The 14,645-nt window shown below is 41.5% G+C and overlaps 1 protein-coding gene across 3 annotated transcripts in view; it reads right to left on the reverse strand.

Moving 5' to 3' along the window:
* The window catches only part of LOC135201684 (DNA helicase MCM9-like), a 722,480-nt gene that overhangs the window by 441,920 nt on the left and 265,915 nt on the right, over positions 1-14,645 (reverse strand). The window contains exon 1 of one of the 3 annotated variants that reach the window (XM_064230820.1): positions 3,160-3,346. The exons of the other annotated variants lie outside the window; for them this stretch is intronic. Coding sequence (XP_064086890.1) covers positions 3,160-3,182 — 23 coding nt within the window. The 5' untranslated portion in view covers positions 3,183-3,346. Of the gene's footprint in view, positions 1-3,159; positions 3,347-14,645 lie in introns of those variants that run through there. 3 annotated transcript variants of the gene reach the window in all.

A 14,645-nucleotide genomic window follows, 5' to 3' on the forward strand; every position in this document is an offset into this window, starting at 1 on the left:
TTTCTCACTCCTGCCAGGTGTACAGCTGACAGGTGCCATTGGTTTCTTGTTGCAATCGTAAAGATTGCTATCATCACATGATTTATGTGACTTGATTTGGATCCCCCTCTGTTTAAGCAATGGACGATTACTTCGTTGTCCAGAATTAATCTGATGTGTTGCTTCTTTGCCGGGGCTAGTTTCTTCAGAGTTAAGAATACTGCCATGGCTTCCAATATGTTGATGTGGAGTTGACGCAATGTTACTGACCACAAACCTTGGACTTTTTCGTATTGGGAGTAACCTCCCCAACCGCTTAGAGAGGCGTCTGTGTGTATTACCAACGCTGGTGGTGGAAATCGTAGGGGAATCGATTTTGCCAGATTCTTGCCTTGCCGGTCCAAGGGAGCAATCTTTTCTTTAGTATTTGTGGGATTAGAGATATTTTGTCTCGTTTTCCTCTTGTTCGCCTTGGATCGCCATACCCGATTTATATCTTTCAGTTTTGCCTTTAGTAATGTGTCTGTTACTGATGCAAACTGAAGTGAGCCTAGAATTCTTTCTTGTCTTCTCCTGGACGTTAATTTGTCCTTGAGAAAATTTTTTGTTTTCTTTGCTATTTCTTTCCTTTTTGTTGAGGGAAGAGATAGTCTGTGTGTGATTAGGTTCCATTGCAGTCCTAACCATTGGAAACATGCTGCTGGAGTAAGACGGGATTTCTTGAGGTTTATTTTGAAACCTAAGTGTTCCAAAAATTTTATGACTTTGTTTGTCGCCTTTACGCAATCCTCTACATTGCTGGCCCATATAAGCCAATCGTCTAGATAGGCCACTAACTGTATTCCTTGAGTTCTCAGCTCTTGGACTACTGTCTCTGCCAGCTTCGTAATATCCTGGGCGCTATACTGAGTCCGAATGGCATCACTTTGAATGAGTATGCCCTTCTGCCTAGTTTGAATCCTAAAGAAGGGACGAAAATGCCTTGCTATCGGAACATGATAGTAAGCGTCTGTAAGATCTATAGAGGTGGTGACGGCCCCACGGGGAAGTAAGGTCCGCACCTGCGAGATAGTCAACATATGGAACTTGTCGCATCGAATGTAAGTATTCAGATGTGACAAATCTAGAATCACCCTTCTTTGTTCTGAGTCTTTCTTTGGCACGCTGAACAAGCGTCCTTGAAATTTCAAAGATCTTACTTCTTTTATTGCATTCTTTTGCAAAAGATCTTTGGTGTATAGGTCTAGTTCTGCCGATGGAGCTTGATGAAAACTGGTTAGTGGAGGGGACCCTTTTAATCCAACTCCACCCCAGACCCTTGGATACTATGCTGGAAGCCCACTTGCTGAACCTCCACCGGCTCCGAAATTTGTATAGTCTTCCCCCTACCTGAGATGTCTCAATGGTTTGAAGAGGGTCTGTTTCCTCGTCTACTCCTGTATCCTCTGCCTCTTGTTGAAGTCCTTCCACCTCTATTATGAAAGTTACCTCTGGCTCTACTACCTCTGGCGTACCTATTGTACCCATGGAACACTCCTTGTGTCTCAAAGGAGGGGTTAAAAGCCGGAGAAGGAGCTTGATGTTGAGGAGGCTGAGTCATCCAAACGTATTGTTGTTGTTGGGGTTGGGATTTAGACGTAGACGGCTGAGTCCCTTGAGGTACAGGAATCGTCGTCTGAACGACAGCTTGGGGTTGTGGAGTCTGGTATGATTGGAAGTTCCTAAACCTCTCCGCCTCTTGTCTGATTTCCTGATTGTTCATATTTCCGTTTTGGCATCAGGCCCCAACGAACTTTGAGACTTTGATTGACCCTAGCAGCCTCACCTAAGACACTGTTAACAATGTCTTCCGGGAATAAGTCTGGGCCCCAAATTGAGGCTTTAATCAGTTTATTTGGCTCATGCCTTATTGTAGCTTCTGAAAGCACATGCTTTCTGCAATTACGGCGTGCTACAGCAAAGTCATAGGCATCACTTTGAAGTGTGAGGAGGAGAGACTTGGTAAGGATCTTGAACAATGACTCGTCTTGGTATACCAGCGAAGCCATTTCTGCCATTGTAGCGGAGTTGATTGATCTACTTAACCGAGTACGTGCCTCATACTCGATTCTGACCAAGGATTCTGGGAGTCTCGGAAGTTTGTCACTGAACTGTGTAGAGGCACAGTCAATGTTCAGTTTCCCTGTGGTGAAAGTTGCTGGGGCGTCAACCCAGCATTCATGATCTCCTGGAAAAAGTAGAGAAGTCAACTCCGTCTCTCTTAGTTGTGGCATGGGCTTGTCCTCCATAGCCGCCTGAAGAGCCAGATCAACTACTTTTGTAGTACAAGGTGTCGGTGTTTGACCTTCTACTACAAACATTGTGTAAGAACTCTTATGGGGGGACAACATTGTGTTCACACACTCCCATTCGTTCAATGTCCGGACCCATGCGGACTGAGCCTGTTCCTTAGGATAGATCATCGTCTCCTTAGGAATCTTATCTAGTCTTTAACTAGCGCTTTCCTCTGTTCAGTCGAGCATATCCTGGGAAGGGAAACTGCAATCCCGACGGGTAGAATTCAAAGTCCTCTACCGGCCGAGTTCCACATCCTTCTATGGTTAACATGCCATCCACGAATGGTGCATGTAAAGCCAATCGCCACGGATTGCTCTTTACGAAAGCCGGAAGTTTGGAAGCGTCTGGCAACACAAACTGTTGTTGTTCTGGCAGTCCGGTTCTCAGGAGATTTTCTAACATGTTTCTCCTGGTTTTTGCAGTCTCTGAGCAAAAGTGTCCATAGACTGCAACCGATCCGAGATGGTTCCAATCTGAGATTGGACCATACTTCCCATCTTCTCCATTAAAAGATTAGAGAAGGCAACCGGATCAAAGGAAGGTTCTGAAGCCTTAGATTTGGAGGCTCCTTGATCTCGACCCGTGATGTAGGGGAGTAGCTGCTACCGGAATCTCCGAAGACTTAGATGCATTTAATGACTTGGTAAGTCTTGGTAACCTAGATGGTTTACTTGGCTTAGATAAGGCCTTCCTCAAGTGTTTGACTTTTGGTATTACTGAGCCTGGTTTGTCCCCAACCAGGGTCTTTGCAGTAAACCCTTGAAAAGAAGCATGAGAAGAAGTTAAAGATGGTGCAGGGCTAAGAACAGGAATCTTAGACCGCACCCTACTTGCCCCACTTACCTCCCTACCTTGATCGCTGGCATCCAGAACCATTGGTTCTATGTCAAGGCTGATGGCCGCCACGTCTTCTAACACTTCTTCCCCTAGTCCCTCAAGATCTTCAGGCAAGGACTGCGTGTCTTCCCTTATCTTGGCAATAATGGGTGCAGCCACTTCCTTGGGAACTGCCGCTGACATCTTGGCATTTGGGTAGGAGGGTGCATAACTCCTCTGATAGGATATAAGGTTTCTTAGCCTTAACGTTACGGCCAAATCCGCCAAACCCAGATCTTGAGGGTCGAAAGAGATGTGTTCTTGACAGCCTGTGGGGTCTGAAAAATAAGTACTAATTAGGATTATCACTTTCTTAAAACTAAAGAGAATAATTTGTTCACTTCTTAAACATCATATCTCATAATTAGTAATGAAATATCTAAGTGCGTACTCACCGAGTCCGAGGTTATATCGGCAAAAAGCCCATAACAGATCTCACACGCATCCGGATGCCAGACGATGAGGTCATCGACCTGTACGGCGCAGGGTGCATGGGACCTGCAAACCTCATGTCCGCACCTTTGCTGAAGGACAGCTGCGCAAGCTGTCATCTGACAACGCACCACCTGTAAGGTAAAAAATTGATACATAAGTATTCAATTTGTATATATAAACTACCGGAAGCCCCGGATTATTTATCGTAATCTTAAATTATAACATATATAGTAAAAATAGACTTCTGTATACTAAATCTTAACATATACAGCTCGGTCATTTAGTCTATGAATCTTTTTATTCTGTTGAAAATTATGGCGGATCTAACTTCGTATTTATCCGCCTGCTCCGGGAAACTAAATCCACTTAAGGAAAAAATATTCTCCAATGATTGTATCGCTACCAAGGTAGACGTATACTGTACCAAAAGGTGTTGAGCGGCGGATATCGGTTACGTAGTCTGTCCGCCTGCTCCGAAATTTCGTGCATAGTAAACAATAGAATATAAGATTTGTAGGCCTACGTCTGTACGCCTCTTCCGGGATCGACCGACAAAATTCTATTTGTGTGTAATCTACGATATCAGAACAGGGTGAGATACCTGAATCTGATCAATACACTAAAATATTAGTGTGTAGAACTATTCCGGTTGTAACGGAATCAAAATAATGCGGCGGAAACCCGAAAGGGGAGACTGAGTGTACGCATAAGTTGCTCTATCCGGTGCGTTCGGAAGCCAATCGAAACCAGCTAGAAAAGCGTCACGTCCTAACTCATGGTATGACCATATCGCTACATATTCCGTCGCTCCCGATATAGACTATAACTAAAGCCTAAAAGTAACCTGAATCGTGTGATAAAAGGTATCTCCCCGAAGGGGTACTAGGCGGGAGCGGCAGAGCGAACTGGTTCGTCGCGATCAAGTGGACCATATGACCGGTCAGGTGGGACAACCCTACCGATGATAAAGATCCAATTGAACCACGAGATATGTAGCTTACAAAACTAAATGACCAAAATTAAAGTGAATAATAGATAATTAGGTAATAATGGCACACAACGAATACAACATAATATTAAGCTAGACAAAAATTAAGCCGAGCGAGAATAGCCTAGGTCTCCAACATCGGGTGAGATACCGATATGGTCAGGTAGGCTATATCACTCTTAATAATATCTCTACGAAATCGGGTGGTTGCCGATTTAAGATGCAAAGATAAATTACGCTCAAAAGTTGTCAAACCAAAGGAAACTCCCTAAAGTAGGATATGACTCGAACATGTAATGCTCGGACCGTAGCCCAGTGTATGCCAAATCACTAAATATCTAAAACCCACGTAAACATCGTATAAAAATTATACAAAATATTAAAAGTGCATTTATTTCCATATGTCTAGGACAAAAAATGATTGCCATTAGTATGAGGAACTAATGGTCAATCAACATGTAAACAAAGCTCCGTGAAGTAGCGACATCAAAATGGCCGACTGGGTCGGATATCTACGATCCTTGATCAAGATCATATTCTCGTAGGAAATACCTATGATAAAGAGAACGCAACTTCAGTGCATAGCACAATCAATAGTAGTACTCAACTTAGTAGTGGAAGCTTCTAGGAGGTCCGACATTATGAAAATCAAGCACAAAAAATCAAACAAACGAAAAACAGTAGTACTTCGTACGATGCTATTGAAAGGAATGTTTAGGTACGCATGGGTGGTAGAGGGGTGGCGGGCAGTAGTGGGATGTAGAACGGCACCTCGTAGTAACGGGGGATGTTGGGAGAGGAGATAACTAATTGGTAGAGACCTCTGAGAGTGGTTTTTCACGCCCCAGTTACTATACCGACACCCTATATGTGAGCGAGCTAGGCATATGCCCGGCATTCCATGCAACTTTTTTCTCTGGTATATATAGCAGTTTTATACCTTAGAAATGATGCTATAAGGAGCATTTCACGGAGCGGCACAGGTTGAGCCCAGAAAATCCATTTTACCCCACATGTTGTCTTTGAACTCCACGTAGCCAAGCTGAGATGGCTAGGGTCCAACAGCTGTCAAATTTATCAAGAAATGTATCAGGAGGGGAAGTGTGTGTTGCCCACTCAGGATCATGTAAATTCTCTCTCTCTCTCTCTCTCTCTTACTGAGATGAGAGAATTTCTATGATACATGTGTACGTTTATAAATATTTTCGCATAATAATAATAGTAATATAACTAATTTCTAAATTCATATGTGATAGTATTTTAAAGAAATACAATAATCTATCCATTTCACTCTTTTAAATAAGGATAACCCTCTCTCTCTCTCTCTTTTGCCACACGAGATACGTATGTCCTACTGGTAACTCTCGCCCTCTGTTTGAGCTGGAAGTGTATGTATAAGTATATCTTTAAGGACATTACTACATTTTATGCTAAAATAATAATATGCAGTACTAGTTTACAAATAATATTAAGTTTAATAAGATTAAACAGTAACAATAACCTCTCTCTATCTCTCTCTCTTTTACTTACATATGTTTATTTGTTTTGTAGTATAAATAAATGATTTACCTTATAACTGATTTTCAAATATTAATAAGATTAATTAAAAATAGTGATTCCCAGTCTTTTTATCCACGTGGAGGAAGGTGGGCAGGGGAGTAAATGAGAGTTTGATATATGAATTGGTGGAGGGGAAGGAGTCAGAGTCTAGGAGTTATTCTCTCTCTCTCTCTCTCTCTCTCTCCTCTCTCTCTCTCTCTCTCTCTCTCTCTCTCTCTCTCTCTCTCTCTCATTATTATTCTCTCTGTCTCAGAAATAATTCATAATTTCACTCTTGATGGTCAAATATATGATGTTACCATTCACTGGTCTCTCTCTATCTCTCTGTTATTGGCTGTAGGTATATATTTTTAATGGTAAAATGTTTAAGATGACTTTGAAATGATATTAATAATTAACCTCAAAGATTAATACAGTAATAGGTTAGTAATTTTAGGTATATTTGGAGTAGGTTGTTATTAAAGGTATACATTTGGTATCTGAACTTTCAAGATAGGCAGTTCTAAGCATTTTTAGTGATGGTTTGAACTATTCGCGGGTTTTAACTATTCACGGGGGTGTCTGGTACACATTCCCCAGGGGCAACACTGTATACATAGTTTTCAACACACTCAAAGCATTAAAAGTAAGGTTTTCTTAGGATTTTTGACGATTTTCAACAATGTTCCACTTTAAGACGATTTTTGGAACCCATCGTAAACCGGGGACTGCTTGCATAAGCATTTATAGAGGGGTCTGTCAAGTATTTGTGGGTGGTTTTGGTCCTTATCCCCTGCAAATACCAGAGTTTGGCTGTAGTAGTCATGAAAATAATATGAATATACAGTAATTAGTGAATATTTCTCTATGAAAAATTCTGCTAATAGGCAAATTTTCCATGAATAATGAGATATGTTCCACAGAAAAATCTGTGAACCCAGAACTGCAAATAGGTGGGTGGTCGACTGTAGTGAGTTATCCAGGACTTTTGTTCTTTGGTTGTCGGTCAGTCGCAGTATGGCTGCCTGGGCACAATCAGTTTGTACAAGCTTTCCTAATAGGGAAATGATGTTTGTTGCATTTGCTGATTTCTATAAAGAAATTATGAACAGTATCAAGGACATCTTTGCTACTGAAGTGTTAATATATCAGATGATATCCATGATGCCAAACAGGAATTCAGGTCAGTCCTCGACACTGAATTAAATCAAATAAGAGAATAAAATGGATGCACAGCCAGTTAGGGCAGAGTATGGGTTTAGAGTTTCAACTGGCAGCAACAATAACGCCAGTTTGAGCAACAAAACTTCAAATTAAAGAATATAAAGGGCTCCAGTAATCACCCCTGAAGATACTGATAATCTCTGGTGTGACACCTCAATGTGTATCTTTTCTCATGATGGTATATACCTAAGTAATGAAAGAAAAACCATGATTGAAGTTCAACATGTAAAAATAGGGATGGCAAAGTTTCCTTATACTGAATGGTGCTTGGTTCCTCCTTCAGCAGGCATTGGGAAACTGCTGAAATAGTCAGTTATCCTACCAACGAAGAGGACCTTTTATCAGGCCAATGGAAAATGAAGTTGTACATCTATTTTAGATAAGACCTAATATGCTCACCAGATAGCCCCAACCTTCTGTCCCTTCACTTTTAAAACAATCAATCATAAGGGAGGAAATTTCCAGAAGTTTGTAGTAACTGGGAAACAAGAGTCAATGGCAGAATTAAAGTCATTTGTATCTGTCATTCCAGTGTTTGAAGGAATGGACAACACTTGTCTTTCCTTTTGATAGGAAAAAGCTCCCTCTGGATGTGGCTACTCAGCAATTTGGGATCCCTTTGAGAAAAATTTCAGAGGGGCAGCCTTGGCTGAATTTCTTGCTAGGTTCCACCTCGTCAATATAATAATCTTCACTAGTATGCTGGAATTTTCTATTAGAAAGCTTTCAGAATTCTTTGAACCAATGTTTGCCGCTGTAGCCAAAACATTTATGCAGACCCTATGGGGAGCACTCTATGATTTTCTAGTGTCACACAAAGGGTAGAATAGAAAAAGGCACACTGCTGTACGAGTGACTTTCCTGGGTAAGTCACTCGTATAGGATCCTTCCAACAACAGAAGAAGGGACAACAGCAGCAAAAGCATCCCTTTCAAAGCTGGCAAAGACGCTCAAACCGGGAAAAGGAAAAGAAACTCCTGGAATGCCTATTAAAGGCAAGAGAAAAGGTGGAGCCCAATATGAATGGTATACTTGGGAGTTTGTCTTTTACAGCACCATATGCAATGGAGGTCCTCCCCTTAAGGACACAGTATTTCAGTCCAACTTCTTAAATCTGGAAAGCTTGGGACCAGGCCACTGCTAGACTACAGAAAACCCTGGAATATAGAATACATGCCTAAAAATGAAGCCTCTAGGTAAACATAGTCGTGTAATACAAATAGCCTAGTTTCCAACTTAGCCTACTACTTGGCTATGTTCTGACACTGCTTTTAATCATTTGATTACTCATATAATTTCATAATTTGATAACGTTATACCGTTCTTTAAAATAGGGTACTATATTTAACACATTTAGCCTACTACATTCCCGAGTTAACCCAAGTCAACTATAGTACTAAATTTCTCAGAATCTGCACATTATTCTCTGTGACTTCTATATTCTAAATTTCATATCTTCATAATTATGGCTATTAATTTCTTTGTCATATATTTTGATTGTAAAGGATAGTGAAATGAAAAATGAATGAATTTTGTCGATCACAGTGCATTTGAATTTCGCCCTCAAAACTTAAAGAAAATGAACACTAAACTATTGGCTAATGAATTAAACATTTTCTAGCATAGATAAAGATTTATGCTTGTGCTTTTTACTTCTAGAATCATATGATCTCATGAGTGTCATATCTAAAAGTAAATACACAGTTGTACAAAAGAAATGGAGCGCTATCACTGATTTATCAAAATTGAACAAACATTGTTTGCCACAGTTTTCGGATGACTACAGTTGCCCAAGTATGTTCAATCATTCTGCAAGGGACCTGGACCATTTCTATAGGCTTGAAATACCCATACTGACACATCCCTATTGCTGTTCCCTTCTGCCCTTTCTTAAGGTTCCAGACAGGGAAAGGTAACATACAGATTCAAGGTCATGCTCCTTTTGGTTAAACATTACCCCAAGATTTTTTTTATAAAATTAACAACAGTAGCTGTCCAGAAAATCAGAAAAGAAGGAATTCAACTGGTAGTCCACCTAGATGATTGGCTAGCCTAGGGCCTACCAGAGAAGTGTGCTTATGAAACCTAGGAATAGTAGTTGACAGGCTCCAAGCAAAAGGCTTTCTTAAATATTGGAACAAATCCCACCTTACACCCACCAGACACATTCAGTGGCTGGGACTTGTTGGGATACTCTTCACAGCCATTGTCTTTCCCCACCAATGCTCAAAACAGAATCAGGTTTCCAGCACAGCCTAGCATTTTAAGACATCAGTTGGAGTATATGTTGGGCCTGTTACAGTTTGTATCTGTGGTAGGCCAACCCTCAAACTACAAGTAAAAAATGTAAATAAACTCTGACTATCACATGCAAGAAAAGATTCACAATTGACTTCATCAAAGAAGTCAAAAGTTGGGATAATACTGGACCTGAAAGGGGTTTCTGGCAAAACAGGTTGCCCTAATTCCTGTCTGTACAAGTGATAATGCACAAAGATGCCTCCTTGGCAGGTTGGGGAGTTCATTGGGAAGATCGTTGGGTACCTGCTTTGAGGTAGTATCATTTCAACTTTTTGGAGCTAAATGGCTGTCTTCCTATCTCTTAAAAAACAGACCCTCTACCAAGTGGGACTTGTCTGCAATTCACCTCACAAGGTCTTTCATTGTAATAGCAAAACTTCTATCAGGGGTTACAACAGTCTCAACCGAGTGACTGTTAAAGAATCACTCCTTTCAATGAATTGCCAACAGGCTTCCATATCTAGAAGTGGACCTGCTTGCTCCTGTAAGAACCATCAACTACCAGTGTATGTGTCTCCAAACCTGGACAATCAAGCAATAGGAATTGATACATTCTACAAGACTGGGACAAATGGAATATGATATACTTTTTGTTCTTTTGTCCCATATCTCCAAGGTTTTGTTTTAACAAACATGATATTCTTATAATAAAATAAGGTTTTGTATATACTTACCCAGTAATTATATAGCTATCATTTTCCCATGTACAGCAGCCTAATTCAAATTTCACAGGTAGCGCTTCGATTGCTGTGTAGGTATTCAGTGCCGTCCCCCAACAGCAATACTAGGAACGACTTGGCTAAGCACTTCATTCTGTTTTATGCATAATGTACATCAGAGAGGAGGTCAGTGGGCTCCAATCATATAATTACTGGGTAAGTGTATACAAAACCTTAATTCTATTATGAAAATATAATGTTTGTATGAGACTTACCAATAATTATATAGCTGATTCCACATTGAAAGGAGGTGGGATCATGGACATATTCTACTCCAAAGCATAAGTCATGTAATGAATTTGAAATAGAAAAATTGCTAGCACTGAATAAACAATGCTTGTCGTCCTATCAGTCAAGAGAGCTAAGCAGATGGACACTGCCTCTTGTTGGCGCTCATCTTAACTTTAGTGGCGTAGTGGTCGAGCCAAGGATTGCCTCCTACATAGGGGAAACTTTGCAGCGAGGTGCCCACCCTTCCCCTAGGTGCAGCACCAAAATAAAACAACCAGAACACTGACACCTACACTGAAATAAAGTCAAGACCCATCCACTGAGATTGGTGGGTGCTCCAGGTCCCTGTAACCCCCTGGCTCTCCAAACTCAGCACCTTATTGAAGAGATAATAATAAAAAGAACATCCTGTGCTTTCTTCCAGCTCACGCCTCCAGTACTTCAATAGCAGAATGGGCGTAAAGAGCAAAAACATCTTAAAACGACGAAAGTAAAGGCTGTTCTTATAGCCTTGGCTTTGCTTGCTTCAAAGCAGGCCAAAAACCACTCCACAACACTAAGTGTATCTCAAACATGATGTCTATATAAAATGGAAGACAACACGTTTAGACATAGGAAGAGAGGGTTCTGGGAGGAACTCTCCTCTTTACACTGGAAGCAGAGCTAAAAGGGCAGGCAAAGTCTTCCAATATTCACCCCAATTCAAGGTAAATAATTAATAGTTGAACACTTTACAAATTAGAAAAAAGTATATGGAAGACAAAAAATCTGCGGTTTGTCTGAAAAATAATTCTGAATCATTGCAGTGGTCTATGGATCAATTGCGATGAAGCAGATGGGTTACATACTTCTGTTGTACCTTGGGGTAAACAGAAAGATAATAATGAATCTAATGAGATATATCTATCCGAAAATTCTCGCAATGGAAGTGTGGAGCACAAAATAGGAACCATAAATGAGAATCCAGAGCCAATCAGAGACTGAAGTCTGTGATGCCCAGGCAGATTTGAATTAGAAGTTAACCCTCAACAGAGGAGAAACAATAGTACTTAAACGAACAATAACTCAGTGAGAAGGCAGTACTATGGAGGAGTTATGGAGTTCCATTTGACATCTGTGTGTGTGTGTGTGAGAGAGAGAGAGAGAGAGAGAGAGAGAGAGAGGGTAGTTGGTGGTTGGATGGTTATCGACTGAATTGGCTGTTGGTGAGTTCTGGGTTGTCTGCTGGTGCTGTTGGAGTTTAGAGTTTTGTGTTTTCAGTCAGACTTTAGTCAGAAGCTGTGAGAGTCAGTGGTGTCGGCAGCAGTCTGTTGAAGGCATTGAAAGTCATTTAGGTAGTGTATTATTGATTTGTTGCTGATTGTTGTTGGGTTTGATATTAGTTGCTTAAGAGTTGTTGTGCTTGTGTTGGATTTGTTGTGCTTGTGAGTTTTGTTGAGTTATTTGTGAGTTGTTATAGTTGATGGTTGTTGTTGGGGAGCTGTTGTGGTTTCTTGGTGTGGTTGTGAGTTGTTGAGGGTTGTTATTGGTGAGCTGTTGTGATCCCTTGGTGTTGTTAGTGGGTGTGTGTGTTGCCTTTTTGTGTTGGTGATTGTTTGTGCAACGGTCTTTTGTTGTGGTTGTATTCCTTGTTTATTGTTAGGTTGTGGTTGTTCCTTGGTTGTTTGCTGAGTTGTGGTTGTGTTCCTTGGTTGTTGTTGTGGTCCTTGGGTGTTGTGTTGCTGGGTTATGGTTCTTGGTTGTGGGGTTATGGTTCTGGGTTTTGTCTTGTAGTTGGTGGTGTCTCAGTGACACTGAACAGCAGACAGCACAGCATAACCTGGAGTGTCTGGAGTTGGGTAAGTACATGTGTATTTTTTTTTTTCTGTGTAGGTATAGGTCAATTGTCCCGCTTGTATTCTATAGTGTAAAGAGGAAAGTGTGATTGAGGGTGGGTTTGGCAGCTGGAGTGATTAGGTTTATGTGAGGGGGGGGGGTTGGGGGTTGCCTGGCAGTTTTAAGCTTGTGATCTCGCCACATTATTTTTGGCGCCCGAACAGGGACTGTTGGTGCGGCAGCTGCAGGACGATTGGGGTATTGAGTTGTGTGATTGGCAGAAAAAGTGAGGATGGAAGGGTTGAAGGAGATAGAGGCTGAAGGAGGAGCTGAGGTTGGCAAGGGAAGTTAATGAAAGGTTGGAAGTTCAGAATGAGAGGTTGAGGGTAGTGTGAAGAGCTGAAGAGTGAGTTAGAGGAAATGAGAGGATTACTAAGGAGTGCGAAAGTGGAAATGAAAGAAGAGGTGAAAGGAGCGAAGGAGAGAATGGTTGAGAAAATGGATGAAAAAATTCAGGGTAATGATGAATGGAGTGCAAGAGATGATGCAGGAAATGATGAAGGGATTGATGGGAGAGGGAGCTGTAGGAGGTAGGCCTATTGGGTCTTGTGACGGGCCAGGAGTGGTAAAGAAAGTGAAAGAACAAGTGGATGAGAGTACGAGTGACGAAGGTGATTTGGTTATGATAGGTAAGGGAAAGAAGGGGAAGACACAGGATAAGGATAAACCTGAGGACAAGAATAAGAAGGGGGCTGAGGAAAAGAAGAAAACTAAAGGAAAAGAATATTATTAATGGTGATGGACAGGATGAGACTAGGACTGAATATGTTGGGGAAAGGGCTGAGAGTGATTTAGATAGCGGTGAGTGGAAACAGGTAGGTAGAAAGAAGGGTAAGAAGAGCGTCGTCAAGAGTATGGACATGAGTATGGAAGTGGACTAGCTGTATTCGGAAGAGGGAAAGAAGGATCAGAATGAAAGTAGCGAAAGTGAGAGTGAGCAGAAAGTACAAAAGGCTGTTATGTGAGAGAGGTCCCCCAATGTGCACAATACGAGGAATATGGTATGTAGTAGGGATATAGGGGACTTTTTTGAGGAATATGAGAGGTATTGTGAGGTAAAGTATGGGGATAACAAGAGAGTCTGGTAGCTTTTTGATGGGACTTGTGTTAAATATGTGAGAGGTAATGATGAGTGTAGGGAATGTGCCATATGAGAGTGTGAAAGCCAGGATTGTAGAACAGGCAAAGAGGATAAAGAGTAGCGTTAGATATAGGAGAAAACAAGATTCTGAAGAGGCAAGAATGAATGTTGGTGAGTCGTTGTCAATGTGTGTCTGTAGGTTGGAAACATTAGCTAGGAAAAAAGTTAGGGGACGAAGGGATAAATGAGTGTAAGGAGTTAGTGCAAAAGCTGTTGGCGACTGTACCAGACAAAGTATACGAGTTTATAAATCTGAAATGTAAGGAGAAAATGCGATGGACGAATGAAAGGTTGACGTGAAACGACATTTTAGAAATAGTACAAGATTATGAGTTAAGCGTATGAAAGAGAGTAGGAGTGTTAGTGTTAGGACTGAAGTAGCTGACGTTGTACCAGAGTTTAAAAGCTATAGAGAGGCAGTTTTGGAAGGGCCCAGGCAAATGGCAGAGCGAGTGGTAGATAGGAGTGTTAGGGCGAGTAACGTGAGTGTAGTTAGCCCTAAAAGAGATAGGAGTGTGAGTTTTGGAAGAGTAGGGTCAGTTAGTTGTGAGCGAGAGCAGCAGTGTTATAGATGTGGTAAGCCAGGACACAGGAAGAATGAATGTCGGTGGGCGTTAGGAGTGTGCTTCAGGTGTGGGCAAACGGGGCATTTGGTGAGCAAGTGTAAGAAAGATAGGGATGTTAAATGTTAGAGGTATGGACAGGCAGGGCACATAGCTAGTGGATGTCGGTGTACCCGTATGAACATGGTTTGCAGCAACTGCAGGAAGAATGGGCATTATGCTAGGATGTGTATAGAACAGCGTGCGAAGTGTGTTGAATGTGGAATGGAAGGTCATGTGGCGAGTGTGTGTAGGCAAACGAGGATGAGTCAGGTTGGGAATTCGGGAAACTAGGTGTTAAGGGGATTCAGTTGGGTGGGTCCTCTAGTATGCGACAGTATGTCTGGGAGACTGCGATGGGGGAGTGGTTGAGGGTGAATAAATGTGACCCGAGTGTC

This window comes from Macrobrachium nipponense, chromosome 28, assembly GCF_015104395.2.
Source record: "Macrobrachium nipponense isolate FS-2020 chromosome 28, ASM1510439v2, whole genome shotgun sequence".
NCBI lineage: Eukaryota > Metazoa > Arthropoda > Malacostraca > Decapoda > Palaemonidae > Macrobrachium > Macrobrachium nipponense.